At 38.2% G+C, this 24,827-nt stretch overlaps 3 protein-coding genes across 8 annotated transcripts; 2 read left to right on the plus strand and 1 right to left on the minus strand.

Annotated features, from left to right (window-relative positions):
* Positions 1–48: 48 nt before the first annotated feature.
* On the minus strand, positions 49–10,173 carry LOC113678319 (uncharacterized). Its single transcript, XM_027195209.2, has 14 exons — positions 9,970–10,173; positions 8,662–8,746; positions 6,208–7,912; positions 5,632–5,728; positions 5,306–5,478; positions 5,119–5,170; positions 4,298–4,382; positions 3,772–3,840; positions 3,604–3,660; positions 3,043–3,111; positions 2,104–2,223; positions 1,698–1,799; positions 1,355–1,440; positions 49–1,220 (listed from the first exon to the last, which is right to left on the minus strand). Exons 1-14 carry the CDS (start codon positions 10,005–10,007, stop codon positions 1,100–1,102), a joined length of 2,859 nt encoding a protein of 952 aa, XP_027051010.2. The 5' UTR covers positions 10,008–10,173; the 3' UTR covers positions 49–1,099.
* A 41-nt stretch (positions 10,174–10,214) lies between these two features.
* Positions 10,215–19,834, plus strand: LOC113678345 (glucosidase 2 subunit beta). Of its 6 annotated transcripts, none has more exons than XM_027195228.2 (19): positions 10,215–10,397; positions 11,722–11,838; positions 12,424–12,519; positions 12,645–12,702; positions 13,974–14,031; positions 14,363–14,422; positions 14,511–14,574; positions 14,663–14,728; positions 15,016–15,100; positions 15,437–15,503; positions 15,622–15,711; positions 15,930–15,990; positions 16,140–16,325; positions 16,652–16,714; positions 17,019–17,088; positions 17,281–17,370; positions 17,979–18,053; positions 18,474–18,570; positions 19,172–19,834. In XM_027195228.2, the coding sequence occupies exons 1-19, from the start codon at positions 10,280–10,282 to the stop codon at positions 19,319–19,321; spliced, it is 1,671 nt and encodes a 556-aa protein (XP_027051029.2). In that variant the 5' UTR covers positions 10,215–10,279; the 3' UTR covers positions 19,322–19,834. The 6 variants fall into 6 exon arrangements, with proteins under 6 accessions (XP_027051029.2, XP_089043861.1, XP_027051032.2 ...); XM_089187735.1 differs by having other exon boundaries at positions 10,235–10,397; positions 16,143–16,325; XM_027195231.2 differs by having other exon boundaries at positions 10,235–10,397; positions 16,203–16,325.
* A 443-nt stretch (positions 19,835–20,277) lies between these two features.
* On the plus strand, positions 20,278–24,826 carry LOC113678359 (protein N-lysine methyltransferase METTL21D). Its single transcript, XM_089187739.1, has 5 exons — positions 20,278–20,557; positions 21,829–21,939; positions 22,182–22,254; positions 23,131–23,250; positions 23,787–24,826. The coding sequence occupies exons 1-5, from the start codon at positions 20,310–20,312 to the stop codon at positions 23,889–23,891; spliced, it is 657 nt and encodes a 218-aa protein (XP_089043865.1). The 5' UTR covers positions 20,278–20,309; the 3' UTR covers positions 23,892–24,826.
* Position 24,827: the final 1 nt, after the last annotated feature.

A 24,827-nucleotide genomic window follows, 5' to 3' on the forward strand; every position in this document is an offset into this window, starting at 1 on the left:
TCTCTCAAACGAGAGACTGGGTCCGAGAAGACAGAACACGCAGGAAAATAATTCGCAAAAATGTTTATTGACGCCTTGACTTAAGCTAAGACATCTCTTTGAAAGCATAACGTGACGATATCTTCAAACTGATATGAATAGAATTTAACTCGAAAAAATATAGTTTTTTTAAATTTAAACTTATAGCATAATCTCTAATTTATCAGATACACAACTTGTAAGAGCCTTTTTAATCGGACTCTTACAACTATCCGTTACAGTTTGATCTGTTTCTTCTTAACGGCAGCCTTTCATTTCTCCATGATTTTGCTGATTTTTTAAAAGCTGTATTTCGTGTTTCATGTAGTGATAGGGAATAATTTAACAAAGCCTGATAATTTCCGCCAAATTAACCCTTTCACTCCCAATTATCCCCTCTAGCTGCTCCATATTTCTTTATAAATGAGTCGTGGGAATTTCGTGTTAGATCATGATAACAAATTCTACCTGAAAAGTTTCAGTATTCTTAGTAGCTGTTTGATGGAAAATATATGGATATTTTTGGGAGAAGTTAAATGTTAATCACTTCTGGAAGTTGGAAAGATAAAGAGACGAAGTTGAGGAGTGTTACTTAGGATAACTTCAGCAATGACGAACTGGTCACAGAATTTTCTTAGAAAATCAGATTTCAGTGCATGTCGATCGAGAGACATGAAATGAACACCATGGTAATTACAGGGTCAAATCAGAAAAAAAAGACGTCACAATTAGCCAATAGGAACACAAAAACGGTAAAAACAAGAAAACTCCCCGAAGCGCGGGAAAATGCGTGTGACCAAGTAGTGATTGGTTAAAGTTGTATCTGATTGGTTGGGAGGGTGGCGCGAGCTTTCTAAGCCAATCACAGAGCACCATGAGGCGAAACCATTAGAAACCCTGATTATTTTCGACATTCAAATGGAGAATACTGTAATTAAGAAAACTACACAGAATTACCTAAGTAATTTGATCAAGCCACACTCAAACTTTCCCCAATCAGACGTAGGGATACGTCGAACACCACTAAGTAGATCCGGATCGATCTCCTAGCAATCTGTAACCTCTACCCACGCTAACATTACTAATGTTTCTTCTTTTTCTTCTTCTTTCGTTGCTTGTTGGCTCCCTGAAATTTGTCTCCTTCAGGGCCAAACTGCCCGAAGAACGCACGCATGAAATTCTCAAACTCCCTTTCTTCCGATCTGCAATCAAACAAGACAAGCATTTCAAATCAGTCACTGGTAATTCGACCTTCTTTTGGTGCCTAGTTGTTACAGACCAACCACGTTATCGTAAAGTCAATATAGCAAGATAGACATCAAATTGAAAGACAAACCTGGAATTGAAGCCGCTTTGTTGTGTCTGACGGGTCTTGAGTTTCAGATGGACCGTGTGAGGATTGGCCTCCACTCGACCAATACCCTGCTCACGTAAAACAAACGAAAAAAAATTATAACAAAGAAAAGACTCGACTTGAAATAATTACGATAAACATATAGACCGTCTAAGAGGACGTGGCCCTACCCCCGGCGGGGTGAAGAAATTAACTTTTCCTTACTTTCCCACCCCTCTGTTATCACTTTTAACCGAATTCGAACACAGCAGCTCGGAAATCCATCGCTATTGTGCAGTATAACTAGCTAGTCGTTCGGCTAATTAAGATAAAACCAGATGCAAACCTGACAAGCCGCCCACTCAGTGACATCAAATATTTCACCCTCCATACAGGCATAAAAGTGCAGTTTGTAGCCGAGAAAACTACTCTCTGCCCACAGATCTCCCTGATAAAAAAATTAAAAGAAATTTGTAAATTTTTACGTGCCATACCCACCCTCCCCTCTCTCCCGTCCATTAAAGCGTTTTGCGTAACGTAACGCTATAACTTAAATAATTAACATAGCCAGTGAGAACTAAACGACCTCGTTTTACATCTGATTGGTGCAAAGAGTGCGCGGGTTTCTTTGACCAATCAGAGAGCGTAATAAAGTAAAACAAAATTCATCCCGTCCTCCAATTGAAAGAGCTTTAAATTAACCTTCATATTAGCAGAGCCTTCGCCGTAAGCCTTCAAACGTGTGCAAGTACCTCTTTAGCAGCGTGTCTTGTGTTGCAGCGACTACAGAAGCGAGCTGTCAAAATAAACCGCTTTGTGTTGTAGCGACGGTGTTTCCCATCACACACGTTACAATGTAGAGAATTATGCATCTGTTTTAACAAAAAGGAAATTACGTCAAAGTGGTATTCACTACCTAGCCTCAAAAATCTGCTGAGTAATTCTCCTTTCCTGCTACTTTACATTCCCTTCTAAATAAGTTACGAGAGTTTAGTGTTACATCAAGACTACGCAATTCAGCTCATGAGTTTGTCTATTAGAGCTGTTTTCAATTGAGCAGTCGATAAACCAAAACCAAAGTAATCACAACGACCAATCACTACTAAGGTTAACATTATCTTTAGCCAATGAGAGCTCGAAGTAAAAACAGTATAGGCAAGCTACTAAAAGCGCGGGAAAACGCTGGCGAGCAAGTCACAAATGCCTTTGTTTTGCGCCTGATTGGTTTGGAGGATGGCGCAAGTTTTCACGACCAATCAAAGCGAAAAAAGCCATAAGACAGTAATTCCTGATTTCTTCCGACACTGAATTGAAAATTACTGTCTTCACCTGTTTGTTGGAGAGAGGATTGATACACTGTTGAAAATTGCTTTATCACCACCTCCTCACTGGATAGCATATTGATATTGTAGGAAGAAACCACCTGTTAACCTTTTGGTGGTAGTGAAGAGGTTAAGTGTTTGCTCCGTTGTCAAGAAACATTCTCTGAAGCTCAGTGAAAAAAGCACTGGGTCGAGAGTTGCGAAGGTCTGAGGTTCGACTCCGGGCGCTCAGTTCGCTAAAAGCGACGCGACGCGACGCAACTCGACCCAGACTTCCCTCGTTTTTCGCTCCACCTCGGATTTACTTTTCTTCTTCCCAAGTTTGCGGCTCTTTAATAATAAAATCTCTCTGTGGAAAAATTTACTTACCTCTTCCATCTTTTTCCCTAAATCGGCAAAAAACTGTTCTGGACTCGTGTGCCCACCGTAACGCTCCTTCTACAAGAAATATCCAGCAAAAAGGGAAAAAAATCCCTGTTAAAAAACAAACTGTACAAAAAGTCGTACAAGGGAACTCATTGACGTAACCTGGGAACTAGTCTAACAAATGCTGCTCTCCATGCATTTACGAAAAAATAGGGATTTTGGATCTGGCTTTCATAATCAAAATCGCTAGTTTTTATCCATTTTCAACAATCATTTCCGCCCTTCTTTGAAATTTGGTTTTTATAAAAGGTAAACTTATTCTGTATTTGTTTGTATTTGTCTAGTCCCCAGGCTTCATCATCTCAGCGGTCGTTTTTGGTTTTGCGCGGCTTTTAATCCGTTTTTATCCTTTAAATCCACATTTTGTTATTATTTTCTCTCGTTTCAAGAGATCTTCAGGCAGGTTTTACGGTTTATCCTGGAACCTCTTCCGTCTCCACAAGAAAAGGAAAATTGATTCTTAAGTTTGGACCTTTCTACACTGATTTTACAAACTTAACTCACCCTTTCTTCCGCTCTCGTCCTCCAAGCTGCTTCGGCATCATAATTGGCACGCTTCTCCTATTTAAAAGATGTGAATATTAAACAAATGAGCAGCATATATATTTAAATAAACTCAGTCAATAACTACCTGTTAATAGCAAGTGAATATATGAACAATTGTCAACTTACAGGATCACTTAGAATGTCGAAAGCATTGGCAAGAGTCTTGAAAGCCTCGTCTGCTTGTGGGTGGGTATTCTTTATAACAAACAAAATGAGGAGGAAGAAATACCATTAAATAACACCTCTTTCCCTAATTTTTATTTGAGGTACATAAATACGACTGGGGCTAAGATCAACTGGGGCTTACATCTTTTAAGAGCAACCTTCAAACTTATCTTTTTAAGCGTTATTTTTATTTGTAGTTTTGCTCTAGTATTTTTCGAATTTAATATTAATTAAGTTACTGCTTTAAACATTTTATCGTAAAGCGCCTTAGAGCTCTAGAATAGGCTGCTATAGAAATTTTTGTATTATTATAATATTATTATTATCAATCACAACTTCATTCTTTGTAGGACTTAATGTTAAATTTTTTTCTCTTTTTTTTGTTTTTTCGTTTTTTTGCACCGTACAAACAAGCCTTTTACACTGTGAGCCATTTTTGAGTTGTATGACAAGTTTTGGCTGGCTCTTGTGAACAAACTCATTGTACCTTGTCTGGATGGATCAGTACAGCTAACTTCCTGTATTGTTTCCTGATGTCATCATCTGTTGCGTCTCGTGACACTCCAAGGACACTATGTACAAAAAATGAAAATCAAAAAATTACTGGAAGATCATTATTCTATGTAAATCACTCATGATCAGCTTACAGAGAATTCTAAACATGCCAGTTTCATTTTACTTTTGTGTTTATCAAAAGCATTGTTCCTTTATTAATTGAGTATTGTAATGCAATGTATGATGCAATATCATGCAACGCATGCATGCAAGGCAGGTGACAGGAAGTGATGCAATCTAAGCTTAAGTGACATTTGGGCAAAATGTCTCATCACATGATAATGTGATGTGAGTTTAGCCCACGTACAAGGCCACCTCAGTGTGCCTAGGCCTTCAAAATTGTGTTTATTATACATGTTAAAATAAATATATATCCTATATTATTTGGCTTGAGGAGATGTTAACCCTTCAACTCCCATGATCTGGTGGTTAATTCTCCCCACTAGCATTTCACATTTCCTTGTAAATTGGTCACAAGAATTTGGGGTTACATCAAGATAACAACTTCTTCTAAACTGATAACTTCAAGTTTTCTCGTTACCAAATGCTGGATAATGTATGAATATTATAGGGAGAAGTTACTTGTCAATCACTCCTAGGAGTTAAAGGGTTAACTTTGCATAATATGTGCTCCATTCCAGAAGGAGAGAAAAAATAAACTATATCCTATGCACTGATCAAAGGTATTATTTTCTAATATTAAAAAAAAAAGTTCTTATAAATATAATTTTAATGTAATGCTCCCGTACCAACCTGTAAGGATCACTGTCTTTGTTTTGTAACATGTGCATCACTGCGGCATCTCCTACAAATTACGACAAACAAGCAAACAAAAACGCACAAAAAGTAACCAAGAGGATGAGAAATTGACCTTGTTGCCCAGAGCACAATGGACTGCAATAATTAGAGAAAAAAATTCACAAATCTTGTTATAAATTACCGTTCTTGGGAAGATCGTAAGTTTGCCCATCTGAGTATGTGCTTCTTCTTTCTCTCTGTTTCCGACGGAATTCAAATAAAGTTGACAGTTTCTTTCTTCCCTCAGCCAACCATCTGCCCACTGGAACAAAGGACAATGTTCTCCTGCATGCCCAACAGCCAGCAAACCAAGAGCTAGAGTGAAAAAAAAAATAAACAAAAACAACCCAGTTGGCTTTACATTTCCAATTGTAATGATTGGTACCTCCATGCAAAGAAGAAATAGGAGTAGGGGTAATATTCACAGGTTTTAGAGCTGATCTTTTAAAGACCAAACTTTCCACTCACCAATAAATGAAAAAGCCAAAAAGCAAAGCCAGAAGGAGTAGAACATAGTAGAAAATAGACTTCACTGCTTGACCACTCTTACTTAAAACTGCTACACCTTAAAGACAGCATAGAAATATAAAAATATGGCAAATTACACATTAAGAATAACGAACAAAGAACAAAGTGAAGACAGAATGATATAACAAGGGAATGAAAGGAGAACGGAAGGAAGAGTGATGGAAGGAAAGAAAATGGGAGTGCTGAAGGAAGAACAAAGAATGGAGGGAGGTAAAGCAGGAATGGCTGAGGGTGAGAGGAAAGAAGTAGGGCAGATTGTAAGGAAGGAAGAGTGCGAGGATGGAAGGATGAAAAGAGTAAGACAGGAGAGAGAGAGAAAGAGAGAGAGAGAGGAGAGAGAGGGAGAGACAAAAAATAAGAAGGTAAGGGACCAACTAGGGAGAGTGTGAGGAAAGAAGTAAAAAAGAATGGTGGGAAAGGAAAGAATGAGGAACAGAGGAAAAGAGATAAAGGGAAAGTAAGACAGAAGGAATTAAGGTAAGAGGGGATGATAGAAAGAAAACTGAACAAAAATACCTGTGCAATAAAGACCAGATGTAAGCTTAGACAAGTCAAACTCTGCGTGAACAGTTCTCTCTGTCCTTGGTTTCAATCTTGATCTCTCTTTGACATGTGCATTTGAAGGCTTCCTTGTTTCAGCAGGATCTATACTCTTTGCCCTCTGGCTGACTTTAGATTTCACACCAGCCTTAAACCGTGATCGCCAGTGAGAATCAGTTCTTTCCTTCGAACTCTTAACATGTTCTGTGTTAACTGAGGCCTTGGTGTTATTGTCAACATTGTCACCCACCTTCCGTCCTTCACTGAAACTTTCCTGGTGAAATCTACCCTCATCAAATGATGTCTTGTCTTTCACCACTCCATCTTCACTGAACGATGACCTCAAACCTTCAACCCTATCAGTCAATTGTTCCTTTGAAGCAAAGTCATCAGAGTGTTTACTATCTTTTGCATTACACTCATTACTTTCTGCAACATTCTGACTAGATTTAACCTTTGATGGTTCATTGCTTAAGGATGACGAATTTAAGTTTGTGGCACAATTTGCATCCATACCACCAGAGGAACTTTCTTTCTTTACTTTAGAATCTGTCTTCACACTCTTAACTGCTCCACTGCCAAAGTAGTTCTGAAGGTTTTGATAAAACTCTTGCTGTGAAGTAGAAAGGGGTGTCTTTCCAGATTTTCCTTTAAAAACACCCTTCACTGAATGTTTCCTGTTACAAGTACAATTACTTATCGGTGAATTAGCACTAGAAATGCAGGTACCATTTACAAAATGAATTCTGTTTTTTGGTGCATTACAAGGTTGAGTTCTACCTTCCTTTGGTTGCCCACAATTTGCACATACATCACAGCTGATCTTAGATTCAGGTTTCTCAGAATTTGATTTTTCTTTCCCTGAGTGATTTATCTTTTTCTTATCTTTAATACTCTTTGCATCATCAAAACTGTCAGGATATTCCAAAGGTGTGGAAACACCCTGATTTAAAACACCTGATCCAGAGCATGGTGACTCTTCTTTCAAATCCCTATTTAACACATCATAGTATTTAGCCCAGTCATCTAAAAATGTTTCTCGTGCTGCACATAATTCATCAAGAAATCTTGAATCTACATCTTCCTCATAGTTGCCACTGTCTTCATAAAACTCCTCTGGGCATTCTTCCCTCTGGTTAACGAAAGCATCAACTGTGTCATCACTGTGATTTTCCTGTTTATGATCACAAACACTGCTATCCTCATTCAATGCTTCCTGTGAACTGATGGGTGTGTTTAGCGATGAACTGAAAAAACTGTCAACTTCATCCCGATCTTGGCGATCATAGTCTTGTTTCAAACTTTGACTTCCAGAACTGTACCACATGTTCTCACTCATCTGAGGAAGATCAATCTCAGTAAGACCATCAATTGGGCTGCTTGGAGTACTCCTCTTTCGATGACTTCTGCTCACATAGGAAGCCCATGGATTGTCAATAGTAGCCTGCTCATCAGCATGGCTGTAATAACAAGTTGAAACCTCTGGCACTTTGCCTCTTGCCTTCTTTACATTCCATTCAGCAGAATAACTTTTCTGTTCTGCTTTCCCACAGCTTGGTTTTGGCCTGGAGACACTGGCATAGCTTAATCCTTGTTGTTTGTTGTCTAAAAGATCGGCTCTTGCCTGAAAGAAATCCAGCGTTTCCTTGTAGACTTCACAGCCAGGTTTGAGCTGACAGGCCTGCAATGAAATACATTTCAAATTGCATGTGCATATATCTTTGAACAGGAAGAGAGATAAACTATTTAATGGATGAAAGTAAACAAGTATAGACTGGTCATCAACACTTTGACTAACAAGACACATGTATGACTTCAAACTCTCTAGTCTTGACTGCCATACAATTTATATTTCCCTCTGGATTATTGATGAACTGAATATGGTGTTACCCTAACATAACCGCTTTGAACCATAAGAGTGATAAACACCTAATTTCTCCCCACAATATCACCCCTAAATCACACACTTAGGTCAAGAAAATAAAGGATATGATTCCCAACCATAGAGGCTCTTGATTGTTCAACAAATTCTCCTTGTCCTCACATTAGGTAATGTATAGAGAACAGTATGGAGAATATGCATACTGATGTAAGGGTACAAGGGTTAACATGAGATCCTACAGCTGATCTTTTAGTTTCTTCACCTTACCAATTTGCTAGATAATGTATCAAATTGTAACAGGAAGTTACAGTACATTCTGATCACAATTAAGGTTCAAGGGTTAAGTCAGCTTGGCAAAGATCCCAGAGAGATGATGATTTGATATACAAAGTTCAGTGTCTACAGATCATGTGAGTTTGCTAACTTGATCTCAAGGAGAATGATAACAAGAAAATTCAGATGGAATGGAAAGGGTGAAGTCTAACTTGACCTGAATACAGATAACTTTCATTCAGAAGTCAGCTCATTTAAATGTGAAAGCCACAAACCTTTTCAAACAATTTAATTGCTTCAGGGATCTTGCAGCAATCCACTAAAAGCAGAGCCTGGTCATAGAACTTCTCAGCTCTTTCACTGAAAGATGAAATAACATAATCTTCTTACTATTTTCAAAATTAAGGAGCTTCGGTATACCAAGGAAAACTCCTTCCTGGTCATCAATTCATACCTAATGAATTTGTAAATGACCTTCCAGTCAAATAGATGATGGATTGCTTGGACAAGTAAAAGTTACTATTACCAAACTGATTGCCTCTTTCTTTAATTTGAGTTCAGCAACTGGCCATGAGTTGGACCAATTTGTGGGAAAACCATTTGTCCTCTTTTCATGTGTAAAATTGTTTGTTACATTGCTGAGATGAACAACATATAACCTTCAAAGTTTTTCCTGTTTCGAACTGTGCATGGCAAGATTTCTGTTATTTGATAGTTAAAAAAATAGCAAAACTATCAATTTCCTCAAGCATTGAGGCTTTATCTTGGAATGACATGGGGTTAATTGGAAACCTTTGTTGTACTCCAGATTTTGTTTGAAAGAAATGCAATGTCCCACACCAAAGGATATGTTCTTCTCAACACATTTGTACTGAATATTTTGCATAGAAAAGAGGGGCAAGGTGAGATCTCAAAAACTGAGCCAGACTGTCTAGCTCAAAGAGACCCCTTATCTTATTAACAGTAAATTAACACCTGTGAATTAACCTTTGACTATAAACTGAAAAACACCGTACAGTAATATAGCGTAGAACATACAAAAATTTATCATGCCACCCCCTTCAGTTGATAGATATTCAGCTCAAAATGATGCAGTCCACACGTTCAAAAAGTGAAGATCCGGTCAAACCATTGTTTACAACTTCCTCACCTCGTTTCGGTTTATGATTAACCAAATGACGATTACCAATCGCACACACATGCACTAATTCTCTGAGAAGCACACCATTAAAAGAAAGGCAGGTAGAAAATTTTTTGATTGACTGACTAAGTTGTTTTTAAATAAGCAGCTAGACGGATATTTAGCCGCGACGAAAACACGCATCTCGGACAATTCAAATTTCAAGTACTTGTCCGTGTATATTGCTTTATTTGAAAGAGGTTCAAAAATTCCAATTGATAAAGAAAGCTTGGTAATGCTATACTTCTTTCTAAAAATATCACATTCTCAGCAAGAAATCAAGAGATGTAAATAAAGGCAAGCAAGAATGAGGACAAGTAGAGCGGAATAAATCAAAATACGGTTGTCCCTAAATAAAGTACTCGAGCTTGAAAATGATACCCCATAACCAGTTGTTTTTCACCTTTGTTCGTCGCTTGAAAGCTTTTCAGGAGCTTCCATAGCCTTTCAATACAATCCTTTGTGAAATATCATCCTGCAGTGACATGGCGAGCTTTCATTTTCGTGATTACAACCGAAAAATCGGACGTCGCCATCTCATCACGCCGTTATCGGGAAATTTGGCAATCACACAACGAAGAAAGCTCCCGCGAACTCCTTGAACAGCGGAGCTCTGTATTTCGCGGGAATTTCGTATTACAGCTTTCCAGTTCTTCGCGGTCAAAGATTGGAAACGAGGTTGACTCAGTCTTCTGACGACACGTGTATTCAACATGGCGGCGTTCCATGGCTTATCTCAAATGGGGAAAATTTCTCTAGTTATAATTGCGATTTTTCTATTTAACTTGTATATAGCTACAGCGTCCACTATAAGAGGAGTGGCACTTACTAGTAAGTAGATCACGGCCCAATATGAATTTATTTGCTAATTTGCGTCGTTTAATTAGGGAGAGATAACGTCGTGAACTGAAGTCACTAGAAGAAAAAAGTAACTTAAGACTAAATCTCTTTTAGATACGCAAGTGGCCAAAAAAAATTGCTATAGCATGCGCCTGATTTGATTTAATGGCAGCGTTATCGCACGTTAGATTTTTAAAACAGAATTTGTCGAGTTGGCGATGCGCCATGAAATTGAACAAGGTCAATTATGCCGGCCTCAGTTTTTTTTTATTTTAATTAATGGCGCCATCCGCTGTAGTCATTTATTTTTTTATAAGATATGTATCCTTGGATGCTTAAATCGTATCATTCTTGACACCAAATGACAAATTCTCTTAACCCTTTAACTCCCAAGAGTGACCAAGACAGAATTTTCCCTTCCAATATCAAGCACGCAGACATTTTAAAAAAATGTACCGATTCTTAGTTGATCCAATACCAAATTCTCCAAACTAAGATCATAAGTATTGTATGGCAGACAGTAAGGAGAATTGCTAATGAGATCTTGGGAGAGAAACAGTCACTGAAGTCCTTTGATGAATTTCTGTTGGCTGTTCTTGACCTCCAGATCATTGATAGTGTTGTGATTTCTCAGCACCTGCCTGTCATTGCATTACAACTGTAAGGATGATTTATTTATGGATTGCTTCTGGGTGGTGGAGTGTTCGCTCGTGAGCATTGTAGTCTGATGCTACATTGAGTAAGACTTGTATACAGCTATTTCAATTTATGTTGTCGGATCAAAGCTTCAAGGGTACGGGACAAGACCGAAAGGCGGTATGGGTAGATTAGAATTAATTTTAGGCTTTCAGGGTCGTCAGCACGAGATGGACATGGAGGCTGAAAATACAATTAGTATTGCCATGCGCGTCATTAAGATTCCATATTCCCCTTCGGTCTTGTCTTGTAGGCTTGAGGCTTTGATCCGACAACGTAAATTGAAATAGCTGTATGCTTGTAAAATAGGTTGGGGTTAGTCATTGTGGTTAATAATACTTCAAAAGAGAAACAAAATCATTTATCTCATGATGTGGTCACATTGGATGTGGATTGCTACTGAAGTAGAATATGCTTTTCAGTCAAAGAGAACAAGAAGATACAGTGTAAATGTTTTTGTCTTTTCAAGTCCTTATCAATAAAAAAAGGGAGAAATATTTAAGATACATCCCTGAAGCTAAATTTTTAGTTTGAACTGCAACATCTTTAAAGTGTTAAGGCATTTTTTAGACTCTTAAAATGATTTTGATCTACAGCTCTTCTCTTTTTGTGATTTCAGGGTTAGCATTTTATGATCCATCCAGGGACTTCACTTGCTTGGATAAATCTGCAACTGTTCCATTTAATAGTGTAAATGATGATTTTTGTGACTGTGTTGATGGCACTGATGAACCAGGTCTGTGCGATTGCAACTGTATATAGTAATTCCATTGTGAGTTGCAAATGTCCTGTGTACTTATGGGGTTTAGAATGAAACAATAGTGAGTGTTTGTCTCTTGCTGCTGTAGCTATGGCAGGTTTGACTCCCAAACCTAAATCTGCACAAACACGTTTAGGTTCAGTTTGTTGTTGCTGCTTGTCCTTGCTTTGATAGTATTTTTACCTTAATGTACTTCAAACCAACTTAGAACAAATGAATAAAGGGGGTAAATCTCCAAAGAAACTGTGGTGCTGCATCAGTGGGGTTACAATAAGGTAATTTGTTTTTATCAACTGAGTTGATAAATGTAAATTGGTCATCATAAAGAGTTTCCAAAGCCAATGTTTCATGCATTGTGTTAGCCCTTCATCAGAGCAAAACTCTTCGAGGGTGGTCAATTTACATTATCAACTTAGTTGTTAAAACCAAATCAACTTAGAACAACACAATTTGCATTTCTCTATAACAAGAAGTAAAATGAAAGTTACTTACTAATGGTTTTCAACAATACTTTTTCCCACAAATCACTTTGTAGTAACTCTGCTATTCCATGCTTTTCAGGAACATCAGCTTGCACTAATGGAAAATTTCACTGTACAAATGCTGGGTTTAAGCCCTTAAATATTCCATCTTCCAGAGTCAATGATGAAATTTGTGGTATGTTGCTATCCTTTTGGTTGATAAACAAGCACTTCTATTTGTATTGTGCCAACATTTAATTTAATAATGCTCAGTCATGAAAATAATGAATCTAAGGGGTAAACTTCCAAATTGTTTTTCAGACTGTTGTGATGGCAGTGATGAATATGATGGCACTGTAACCTGTCCAAATACTTGCAAGTAAGCCTACTTTAAAAATTTCCTTGCTGTTCTTATGTGTGACCTACATTTGTATTAGAAAGGTCCCAAGACTTCAAGAGGTCGAGGCCGAGGTCCGAAGTGGGGTCATTTTGTAGTAAAGAAATCTTGATAACCTTTTTTGCTAGTCCACAAGTACGTGTAAGTCATTATTATTAGCCAAATGAATAAAGGGGGTAAGTTTCTAAAGAAACGGTGGTGCTGCATGGGTAGGAGAGGTACAAGGTAATTTGGCATTATCAACTTGGTTGATAACATAAATTGGTCCCTATAAAGAGTTTCAAAGCTGGTGTTTTGAGCATTAGTCCTTTGTCAGAGTGAATGACTAACAAAGTGCTAACGATCAAACATCAGCTTTGAAACTCTTAAAGGTGGCCAATTTACATTATCAATTCAGTTGATAATACCAAAATACGTCTTAATAGGACCATCAAAATAGTGTTTCTTTGCTTACAAGTAAGTTGAAGGCCTTAACCCTTCACACTCTAACATCAGTATGTATATTCTCCATACTGTTCTCTATACATTTCTTAAGGTAGTGACAAAGAGAATTTGTTTTTCAATCAAGAGCTTTTTATTTAAAGTTGGTAGTCTTTTTCTTTATTCTTGTGCCCTTGATGTGTGATTCAGGGGTGATGTTATAAGGTGAAATAAGATGCGTGAGGTTAAAAGGTAAAGCAAAGTGAGCCAGGGATTGGTCTGTAAGGGATCTGGCACTAGAAATGAGGCACCAGAATCCCTTGTAGACCTCTCTTTAGCTGGCTTTGTCTCAGGCCTTAAACTTTCTTGCAGGCAAAGAAATGCCCTTGCCACAGTACTAATAAAAAAATTAGGGTCAGCTCCCAGATTAAGCTTTTGTAATGAAGCTTTTGTAATTAGCTCATGACATAACTGAAAGTATTTTCTGGAAACAAACTTTATCTACAAGTAGAGATAAGTTGTACCCTTTCTCTGTGAATCGCACTCAGTTTGCCAAACACTGACCATTGCTCACTTGAGCCGAGAGGAGAAAGGAGAGTGAGAAGCCTGTTACCAATTCATTCAGTGCTGAATTTATTGCCTGGGTGAAAGTTTGCATGGCTACATTTTATAAGCTAAGGATTCAGATTTTCTGTCTGTTTGTTTGTCTGCATCATCTCTTCAAGTCCACAGTCTCTCTATCTTTCTTTCTGTCAGTCTAGTAAATAAACGTACTGGCCAGAAAAGTGTGCACACTTGTTGATAAAAGGCACATGTATTTGTGACATTTTTAGGGAACTTTATAGAGAATTGTTCCAGAAACAGCGAGAAGAAGCTGAACTGGCAAAGCAGGTTAGTGGATCAGAATCTAGAGGATCTGATTTAGCCTTACCTTTTATATATATATATGTGTGTGAGACTAGCAATTTTCATTCAGTTTCCTTCATGTGAAAGACAAACCCTCTAAAATCTTCCTTTCTCCCACATGTAACTTCAGTTGATAGTGGCATCCAATTAGCATCCGGGAGGCACAAGTTGGTATCCTGTAAAAGCTGAAGATTTTTCACACTTCTTCTCTTCAATTGCTTGAATTGCAGTCCATCTGCGAGAATCATTTCTTTGCTTGATACACAGTGTTTCCTTTAAATATCTGTCATTTATGGAGTTTGATGATTTTTTTAAGGGGCTGGCTATTAAACAAGACTACAGTCAGCAAGGTCAGGGAAAAAAAGAAGAAAGAAAGGTACACAGTTGCTTGGTGTGTTAGAATGCTCTGGTTACTTAATATTTTTCTATTGGAAAAAATTGACTCACTACATTTTATTACACAGCAAAAGCTTGAAGAATTGAAGAAACAGTTGGAGGAGAAGAAAGCTGTTGTTGAAAACTTGAAAGGTACTGACATATTTGAATAGGTACATTTGTTGTTTTATGTGCAATAGAGATGATTTGTAAATATATATATTATTTTGTGTAATGGCAGCCAAAAAAGAGGAGGTTGAAGCAGTTGAAAAGGAAGCTAAGGATAAACATGAGAAGGACTGGGAAGGTAAGGGACACAATAATGTGCAACTCACAAGGTAAATACTGCAATTGTGTAAAATTTCTGATTCGAGAGTAGGAGATGCAGTAATCTTGTGATGCACCAATAGATTCGAAGCAGGAGCATTTTAACACTATTTTTGGCCCAGTGGTGTGGAAATTTCATCAGAACAATCTTTTAAAGTTCAAATGCCAGGGGGGTTACCTGGGTGAGCAGGGGAAGGGGGGGAGGGTGTTGAAGCTTTTAATTGATTGACTCATAACCTCTTTGTTTGGTGTTTTCTTCATTTTTAGAAACCAAAGCAAAAATTGTGGCAGAAAGGGACAGAGCGTCTGCTGAGTCTTCATTCAAAGCTCTGGATACAGATGAGGATGGACGGTAATTACCTTATATCATCTCCCATTTCTTTCCATTTCCCTTTCTGGATTTACACATTTTCCTCTTCTTAACCCTTTCACTCCCAAGATCTAATTAGTTTTTCCCCTTACTATCTGCCATACAATTCTTATGATGTTAGTTCAGAGAATTTGGTATTGGATCAACTAATAATCCCATGACTGATATTCTTCTTTATTCTCATCACCTGCCTGCTTGATATTGTATTCATATTGTAAGGAGAAATTCTGTCTTGGTCACTTGTGGGAGTGAAAGGGTTAAACAGAAGAAATAATTCAATTTTTAAATTAAATCATAGAGGAATTGTCTTTCTTGTAGTGTGACAGCACAAGAGGTTATTAATACTGATCTTCTGGATAAAAAATATGGTGAAGAAGAGGCCAAGGTAATTCTTAGCCACTGCAACATGTTAAAATTAGAGAAACTTAATTCAGATGCTTTGGTACCTTTTCCCCATCTGTTTATTTTCAATTTTAAATTAATAGATTTGTATATATTTTCAGGAGCTGCTAGGAGGATATGAGGAGTCAGATTTTGAAGGCTTTTTCTCTGCATTGTGGAGCAATTTCAAAGAAAAATTTGGTGCCAAGCAGGTATTATTATCTTAATTATTTTTAAGGCTTGGTCATAATGACATTTCGGTAAGTCACGCGGAGAATGTTTGTAAAAATTTCTGTTTTATGTAACAAATATTTCATCCAAATCCCAATCTGAACAGGAAACATAATTTAAAACTGTCCTACAATAAATGAAAGTACTAATTAATTTTCACAATTTGTAATTTTCATTTTTGTTTCCTCTGTGATTTTAGTCCCAGCTACCACCTGCAGATGAATCAGTTACAACTGAGGGCGAAGATAAACCCACAGAAGGTTTGTTTTTAAATTTGTTCAATGTATTTTCTTCGAGATAGTTCCTCGAGATATTTTTCTTTTCCCTATTTAGCTGTTATCACGATTTGAGTTTTGGTTTAACAAGACTAAGTCGAAAAGTGCTCTAAACATTTTCCTATCCCCATCAGCAAGTGATACACCCGAGTCTCCCCCTCTGCCTCCTCCAGCTGACGAAAATTTTGATGATGAAGATCTTCCAGACGTTCCTGGTGAAGAAGATGATGACGATGACGACGAAGATGATGATAGAGACGAACACGTGGACGAAATCAAAGAGGAGGCCGAGAAGAAAATACCTGAACCAAACCCAGAAGGTGCGTTAACCAGTTAAACCTTTAACACCTAAAAGTGATAGACTTGTAACTTCTCTCGATAATATTCCTACACTGTCCAGCAAACAGGGAATGAGAATACTCACTTATCGGGTAGAAGTTGTTATCTTGATCTAACACTAAATTGTTGTAGCTAATTTACAAGGAAATGTGTAGCCGCTAGTATGGAGAGTTAAGAATCAAATCTTGGGAGTTAAAGGGTATTGGCGCGCCTTTTGGAAAAATCTCTGTACGAAGGCCGCTAGCCATGACGCGAGCAAGTTCTTTGACAGTAAGATTCTGTTCTTTTTCAACCTATAACTTTGCAGATAGCAAAGATGATGATTTGAAGATGCCGGACTATGACGAGGAAACAAAAGCAAAAATTTCTGGTAAGTTGAAGGGTTATTAATGTTAACACATTAGTTACAGTATGCTTTGGAGGCCATGTCTATACTCGGACTCGATTTTTTCCGATTTCTCTTGCCCGATCTTCGTTCCTCCCCGAGAAGAGGTGAGTTTCTTCGGATGGAGTTCGTGGGCTCAAATTCAGACCAGTGACTGCTCACAGAGCCATTACGAGGACCATTTTGATGACGGTTAAAATCTTTTGCTATTGTATCTTTATAAGGTCTGATTTGTTTCATGTAATATTTTTTCCTTCGTTTTTTGTTTTTTATTTTTTGCATATTTTAGCTGCTGATGATGCCAGAAAGGAGTTTAATGCTGCAGATACCGCTTCAAATGACGCAGAAAGAGAAATCAGGTTAGAGGATTCTTAGAGAAGCTGTTCGTTCGGTCGCTCTCTTGTTTGTTCGTCTGTTAGTTTTTCGTTTATTTTGTCAACTTACTCGTACACTTAACATTCCATTTATTCGTCCGTTTGTTCCTCTTTTTTCTCGCCATCGGTTCTTGATTTTGCATTCATTGAGCTGTTTTATTTTTTCCTGGATTTTAGTGACCTTGAGCGAACGTTGAATCTGAACCTTGGCCAGCAAGAAGAGTTTTCGCCCCTTCAGGGACAATGTTTTGAATACACCGACAGAGAGTAAGTGATGCAATATCAAACCGAAAAAGTTTCCTTCACCCTTCCCCCCTGGTATTTAGGGGACCGTGGGTGGTGCATGGGAGAATAGGCTAAGCGCGGGATGTCTGTTTGCCACTCTAGTTAACAAATAGAGAAGCCTTGACTGTGCTCTGTTCTGTTGTAAAGCACGCAGGAAGCCTGGCATTTTTGCAAACCTTTGCTCGCTTGTTCCGAAATTTCACTTTTATTAACGAAAGAAAAGCTAGAAAGAAGTCCCGGAAAAGGTCGGACATAGTACGATTTGGCAGATGGCGTGACAGCTTTAGCTCAGTTCTATGCTCTAAACTCTCATAGAGCACGCTCTTTCAACCAATGACAGTACGTGTTATATCCGAGCTTTATTATAATATGGGACAGACCAAACCCAAGTCCAAAACTGAAATGAGGAAAGTGGTCCTTTTTAAGAAATTATTTTGTTCATTCGTTTGCTTGTCTGTATTGTTGTGTTTTTTTTTTTTTTCTAGTATTTTTGTTTCTGTTTTTGCTTTCTTTTCTTTTTTTATGCTTGGTGATTAGATATTTTTGGTCTAAACATCTTGTTTACGCTTGTTTGTATTCCCAATTGTTAGGTATGTGTACAAACTGTGTCCATTTGACAGAGCTTCACAGCAGCCCAAAGATGGAGGCTCAGAAACCTCTCTGGGGTGAGTTTTACTTTTGGGTCAGACCCAGGCAAAACTTTGGCGACGTGAATGCTCTCAAAACTAGCGTTTCGTGCTTCCCAAACAACAGAACGTTTCGTTAAAACTTGTCATTTATCAATAGCTACATGACAAATGTATGAACAACATGCAGAGTTATTACTGATGGCAGGAAATATGAATTCCATTTGTGTTTGTACCATTTCTTACTAGTATAATTTGCTGGTTAAAAAGCCTGATTACGCGAAGAAAATGTATATCTTCTTGGCTTTGTAGTCACTTCCTTGTTGTCGCTTATTGTTAAAGGAAAAAGAACGCTCAGGGCCATCTTTGAAGCCGTATGAATAACTTAGAACTGAGTTACCTCGAATGCTAAAATCGCAGATTTGGTAACCTTGTAATTTTGAGGTGAATCTTTTGTAGAACATGGGGTGAATGGACAGGTGACTCCAATAAGTACAGTCGTATGAAATATTCAGGAGGACAGAGCTGTTGGAACGGACCTAGCAGATCAGCTGAGGTGAGTAAAGATTATCTTTGACCGTCACGTTCAAAGTTTAGTCTTAGACGCTCAGTGAGTTTTGTAGAACCTAAGCCAAGTAGCCAAAATGACCAATCAGAGTACATGAAGATACCCCAAGGAGCCAATGGGAACTCAAATTAGGACGAGTAAACTGTCAAAAGCGTGGGAAAACGCGAGTAACCAATCGTACTTTTAGTTTTGCATCTGATTGGTTGAGCGTAAGTCGTAAGTTTTTTTTTTTTCAAATCAATCGCAGTGCGTAGTGAAAATAAAGCAATACAATCTTGGATTTCGTACTCAAAGAAAATTCCTCAAATGCTCTCTTTTGTTTATGGCATCATCGTTTACTAGTCTTCCAAAAGCATGTGGTAGCCATCGAAGATTTTTGCGAAACAGTCCATTCGAAAACCTAGCCAAATGGAATAAGAAAAAGCAAATTACGTTTTCCGTGGATACCCCTTCACTCATGAAGGAGTTTCAACGAGACTCGAACTCCTAACCTGCAAAAACCGAGAACAAAGTTAACTTCCATATGACACAAGGTCCGACGAACCAATATGTAACAATTTTACAGAGAAAATTTTCCTTTTCATTGCAGGTAATCCTTCGTTGTGGCTCAGCAAACGAGCTGGTTCAAGTATCAGAGCCGAGCAGATGTGAATACCGCATGGAATTTAAAACTCCTGCAGCATGTCAGGACATTGACCTAGAGGGCGCACATGTACATGAACATGGCGGGGAACTGTAATCTGAAAGGACATATTTGTACAGAATTTTCTACTTGAAAAAAAAACAAGTATTTGTTATTAATGATACTGTAAAGTCTGAAACCTCTGAGTTTTTCAAAATCGCCAAAACTCTAGTTCTTGCAGGACGTGAAGGGTGTAACCTGATCAAAAACGGACTTCTCCCAGCTGGCATTGAAAAAAATCATAGAGACCCTAAAGAGAAATTGTATACTGGTGCTTGGATCATACAAACTCCAGATTCTCCTAAATGTTATTATAAGGAATGTATGGATGATTGTAATGAGATTATATATGTTGATAACAGGTCATGATCTTTCAATACAAACAGAAAGAATGACGTAAATGTGAGAGAATCGGCACACGAATAACTCATTAGTTAGGGGGTGATGTTGTTATTTGCACCAAATCAGAAACTGTAACGAAATCTGAAGCTAAAACGTCAGACTTCAACTGACGTACAGATTTGACTTGCGTGGCATTTTTAATTAATAAAAGGATTCACATTGTTTTGACGTTGTTGCATGAAAATTACTTTGTTGTAGAAATAATGATTTAAAATGAAGTGATTTGGTACTTCTCCAACTCCCAAGATCTGATTTTAATTTTCCCCCCTAGCTGCTAATTTGGATTATTCTCAATCCCTGCATGCAGGATAAAGTATGGATATCTTGGAGAGAAGTTGGAAGTTAATCACTTTAAGGAGTTAATGGGGGCTGTTAGGAAACCCTTACAGTCAAAGCAAGGGAATTAAATGTTTCTAATATTTGCATCACGAAAGCGTCCATAAAAATGATAGACGAAGCCTGGAAAGATTGCTATGGGTTGGCTGGGTTAGATGTTTCCCCTTCCCTTAGTTCTAAAGCTTTGAAATGAGCCCTAAGCCTGGGGGGTCCATGAAGCCATCGGTGCAGTTACTAAGCTCGTTTCAGTCTCCTCTTAAGCTACAGCTGTTCCTTAATAGTCAGCGGTTGCCGTCTGAGCTTCAACATGGCGGCCAAAGGTGCAGACATGTGCGATGATACATTTGAGAGAGAAATCGAGTGTAAAGATGGAATACTTAGGATCAAGCAAGCTGAAGTAGGTGATGAAAGTTGTGTTGTATGGGATGCTGCCCTAGTTCTTGCGAAATATCTACAAACGGAGCACTTTTGCCCCACAAAACACCTCGTGAATAAGCAAGTTGTGGAACTAGGTGCCGGTACTGGTGTGGTTGGACTAATAGCTGCCTCGAGCGGGTAATACACAACTTCGTTGTAATGAGCAATGGTTATACATTTTTAAAAGGATCACATCTTCATGACACCCGTTTACTATCCAATCCCTTTATCCCGCGGCAAACATTTTTTAAGCGTAGGTTAAGGAGCTCACTTGCCTTGAATAGGCAAGTACCGTAGTGTAAACGGATCCAAATCAGAGTTGGTTCCACTTAAAAGAGTTCTCCAACTTAGAGAGGTGTCCATGTTATGGAAGGGTGCACTCAAGAGAGGAAGACATCATAGGGAAGTGTCCTCCATAGATATATTACCACCTTAAAAAGGTGTCCACTCGGGAGGCGTTCATCATTGAAACCTGTTCAGCCTAGAGGCGATGTCCACTTTGGAGAGGCCTCCACTCAAGAGAAGTTTCTAGCCTAGAAAGTTGTTCATAAAATACAATACAATACTTTATTAACCAACTGCACAAAGCAGAGTGCAAATAACATGCAAATAGAGTACAAATATCCTGCAATATTGTTCAGTCATTTGGATTGTTGATTATTTTTACTGTAAAAAAAAACCTGTGTAACCAGTTGGCTGCATGCACTACGTCTGTCTATCCACTTTGCTTTTCCTACCTTGTGAATAATGAGCAGAAATACTTAACAGAAAAAAAAGTTAGTTGGATGAAAAATAACTTATTAGGCATTTTGGTGTGTAGTATCCCTGAGTATTTTACTTGTTGTTTGTGTTTTGACTCGCCCTTTAGGCTCATCAAAATACAGAACAACTCGTCAAAATACTCAGCAATACTACACACCAAAACATCTAATAAGATATATTTATTAACAACTTACCATGGGGATTTTTCAATGATAATTTAAATAAATAGTTAATGAATCAAAGGATAAATATTAAAAGGGTAATCAAAATAAGTATTTAAGACTAAGTAAAAGGATGATGGAACAGCTCATTGCAAAAAGTTTTTCAAAAGATGCCCTCTTAAATTATGCTCAAAATTATTTAGAGATTGGCTAAGTTTGATTTCAGATGGCAAATTATTCCATATATTAACAATTCTATAAAAAAAGGATTGCTGCCCTGTTTTTAAAAGATGGAATATACAACTGTTGTGAAGTTCTGGAACCCTCTAAGCATTTACTAAGGGGGTGCCTTGTTGTTTGAACCAGTTTTCAAATGGTGTGCACCTAAAAAGTGTCTCACCTTAAGGAGTGTTGTTTGCTTCATCAACAAATATTTGCGCAAAGTTAGCTTCTTTTTATCTCAAGTTATTTTGCTATAATTTTCAGTGCACATGTGTGCTGTACAGACTTGCCTGAGGTTGTCCCACTTATTGAACTGAACAAAACTAGCAATCAGTATATGATAACTGGAACATTTACAGCTGCCACCTTAAAATGGTAAGAAGCCTTCGTTTTTATCTGCCCCTTTCCTTTCCATTCCTCTCATCATGCATTTCTCCTTCACAGGATATTTGTGCCATTTACAATATCATTTCTGATGTTGTTTCAGCCTGCCAGCTGGCTTTTACTAGCACATCTGCAGGCTTTACAAGAAGCCCGGACATTATATTCTTGTGAAGTAGCCTAGTGAGAGCCTGTTACATGTAAGAGGCTAATGTTTTTCATATCTGGAATCTTAGGGGTCAAGATGTGTCAGCATTTCAACCCTGCCCAGATCTTGTCCTTGTTGCCGATTGCATTTACTATGAAGAGGTTAGAATACTTTTGTTGAACATTTTTTTTTCTATTGCACGCAAGCCAACCATCCATGAAATTTTTGGCTGGTGGCTCTTATCTCTTTACACCCTAATACCTTTTTTCTGTCCCTTATACAGTGTTGTCCTGACCTCTCCTCTTCAAGTTTAACCCTTTCACTCCCAAGATCTGATTAGTAATTCTCCTTACTATCTGCCATACAATTCTTATGATGTTAGTTCAGAGAATTTGTTATTGGATCAACTAATAATCCCATGATTCATATTCTTCTCTATTCTCATCACCTGCCTGCTTGATATTGTATTCATATTGTAAGGAGAAATTCTGTCTTGGTCACTTGTGGGGGTGAAAGGGTTAACCCTTTAACTTCCAGAAGTGATTAACATGTAACTTCTCCTTATCATATCCATACATATTAAAAAAAAAAGGTAATGAGAATTCTTAAACTTATCAGGTTGAAGTTGTTGTCTTGATCCAACACTAAATTCTCTGAACTAATTCACAAAGAAATGTGTAGGAGCTAGGGGAGAGAATTAACAATCAGCTCTTGGGAGTTAAAGGGTTAACCCTTTTATCTCTAGGAGTGACAAGCATTTAATTTCTCCTTACAACATCACTACTGAATTAAACATTAGGGTCATGAGAAAAAAGGGAAATGATCTCCAACTAAAGAAGTTCTTGATTGTTGAACAAATTCTCCCTGTCAACATCTTAGGAAATTTAAAGGGAAAAGTATCGAGAATTGCACACTGATGCTTGGTTGTGAGGGTTAAATGGTTGCCTGTGATTGAGTTGTCCATCACACAAGCCTGCCTGTGAAATTGTTTGTCTTTTGATGAGCCTGAATGATTTAAAATTTTTTTCTATTATTAGTCTTTAGAACCTCTTGTGTCCACACTTTGTGATCTGAGCAATGAGAACACAACTATTTTGATAAGCTATGAAGAGAGAACAACTGGTAATAAGCCTCAGCTGGAGAAAAAATTCCATCAGGTAATGAACTTCATTTCAAGGGGTGTGGGGTATGAAACCTAAGTCTTCTGTTGTAACACTTATTTCTCCTTGTGTTTCACCAAGGAAATGCAGGAGTTTGGAAGGAGAATCTAGCAGCCCATCAGAAGGGGTTAAGGGCTTTCTTATACCTCTGCTTAGTTGAGTTCCAACATTAAAGGCCTACACCTTGCGATAACCTGCAAACAGGCGACAGTTTTAGTGCATCAGGCGAATGTATACAAACGCGAGGAGAGCGCGAAGGGCGAGGCGCGCAAAGAGTGAAACACGCGCGAGGGGTGAGACACGTGTAAGGAGAGGACGACATTTTTCTCCTTTTCTTGGAGCTCGAGCTCTCTCGCCCGTGTCTCGCTCCTAGCGCATATTCAGCCCCTTCGCACGTCTCTCGCTCCTCACGCTCGCTTCGTGCTTGCCCTCATTCACCGGAAAACACAAAGAAATGACGCTTGTTCTGCAGGCTAACCTGAGAGCAATGGCCAACTAAAATTTTAATTCCCTTCTCGTTTCCTTGTTCTCAGCTTATTAAAGAATACTTCATAGTGGAAGAAATCCCAGAAGAACAACAAGACTCAGTTTACCACAGCCCTGATATTCACCTTTTAAAGCTTAAACGAAAACTTTAAAGGTAGTGGTAGGCGGAAATCGATGCTTGGCAAGATCTCAAGTCGGTTAGCGAAGAACTGAATCCCTATACTGCTTCATTAAGCCGAACAGAACGACAACGTTTTATAGATACGCTCAAAAACCTTCCTGGCGCGGACACTAAGAGCTTCCTCGATACTCCTTCGTTATTTGAAAGAGTTAAGCCTGCCTTTTCAGGATGCGACAGTGGATTCGAAATTGCAGCGCAAAGAAAACGTGTTCCCAGAAACTCGACCATGATGTAAGTACTTTATAAATCAGTATCAACGCTACGCAACGGGAACGTCTGCAAGGATTTGAAAAGGTTTGCTCGATTTAAGAGTTCACACCAGCTTGCAAATGTACATCCAGGCCTGGAAAGTCGCACAAGTACAGAAGTGTTCGTTTGAGTTGCGTAGCGGTCGAAGAATTGGAAAAAAGTTGGAAATTTTGTGTCAAGAATTGAAACACTGAGACATTTGGTTACTTCTTAAATTTCTCAACGTCTTAAAGAAGTGGATGAGGAAAGTCTTGGAACTGTTTTTTACAATTTCTGCATGAACCACAATTCAGTTCACAAAGTTTCAGATCTGAGAGGAATTTTTTCAGCGACATGTATGCTCCTCTTTCTACGTGAAAATACGCTACATCAATCCACCTTTGCGTTACCCTACACGAATTACTTAGGCTTCATTTCACAGCATAAAATTTCTTGTAAAATATTGCAACACAAATTGAAAACACTTACTTGGGTCGAAACTTGAAATTTTTTCCTCTCAGAGAAGTAGCTATATATTTTCAGTCGACCAAAAGCCAATGTTTGGCTTTCCGTTCAATGCATTATTAAAGTTACAAAGCGTAATTGTCATCAACTAGCTTGGTAACCTAAAGTTGTCATTTTCTCATCTTTACGGAAATTAAACCAGCCCAAAGAACAG

This window comes from Pocillopora damicornis, chromosome 11 (genome assembly GCF_964200805.1).
Source record: "Pocillopora damicornis chromosome 11, jaPocDami1.2, whole genome shotgun sequence".
Lineage (NCBI taxonomy): Eukaryota > Metazoa > Cnidaria > Anthozoa > Scleractinia > Pocilloporidae > Pocillopora > Pocillopora damicornis.

What these genes read in the sequence shown, in the direction of transcription:
- LOC113678319 (XM_027195209.2), bottom strand. Translation starts at nt 10,007, where the DNA reads ATGGAAGCTCCTGAAAAGCTTTCAAGCGACGAACAAAG. An exon ending in AAAGACAGTGATCCTTACAG is followed by an intron (nt 4,383 to 5,118) that starts GTTGGTACGGGA and finishes TTTTGTACATAG; the next exon opens with TGTCCTTGGAGTGTCACGAG. An exon ending in TCGACATTCTAAGTGATCCT is followed by an intron (nt 3,661 to 3,771) that starts GTAAGTTGACAA and finishes TCTTTTAAATAG; the next exon opens with GAGAAGCGTGCCAATTATGA.
- LOC113678345 (XM_027195228.2), top strand. Translation starts at nt 10,280, where the DNA reads ATGGCGGCGTTCCATGGCTTATCTCAAATGGGGAAAATTTCTCTAGTT. An exon ending in AAGAGGAGTGGCACTTACTA is followed by an intron (nt 10,398 to 11,721) that starts GTAAGTAGATCA and finishes TTGTGATTTCAG; the next exon opens with GGTTAGCATTTTATGATCCA. An exon ending in AAAAATTTGGTGCCAAGCAG is followed by an intron (nt 15,712 to 15,929) that starts GTATTATTATCT and finishes CTGTGATTTTAG; the next exon opens with TCCCAGCTACCACCTGCAGA.
- LOC113678359 (XM_089187739.1), top strand. Translation starts at nt 20,310, where the DNA reads ATGGCGGCCAAAGGTGCAGACATGTGCGATGATACATTTGAGAGAGAA. An exon ending in ACAGCTGCCACCTTAAAATG is followed by an intron (nt 21,940 to 22,181) that starts GTAAGAAGCCTT and finishes CTGGAATCTTAG; the next exon opens with GGGTCAAGATGTGTCAGCAT. An exon ending in TGGAGAAAAAATTCCATCAG is followed by an intron (nt 23,251 to 23,786) that starts GTAATGAACTTC and finishes CCTTGTTCTCAG; the next exon opens with CTTATTAAAGAATACTTCAT.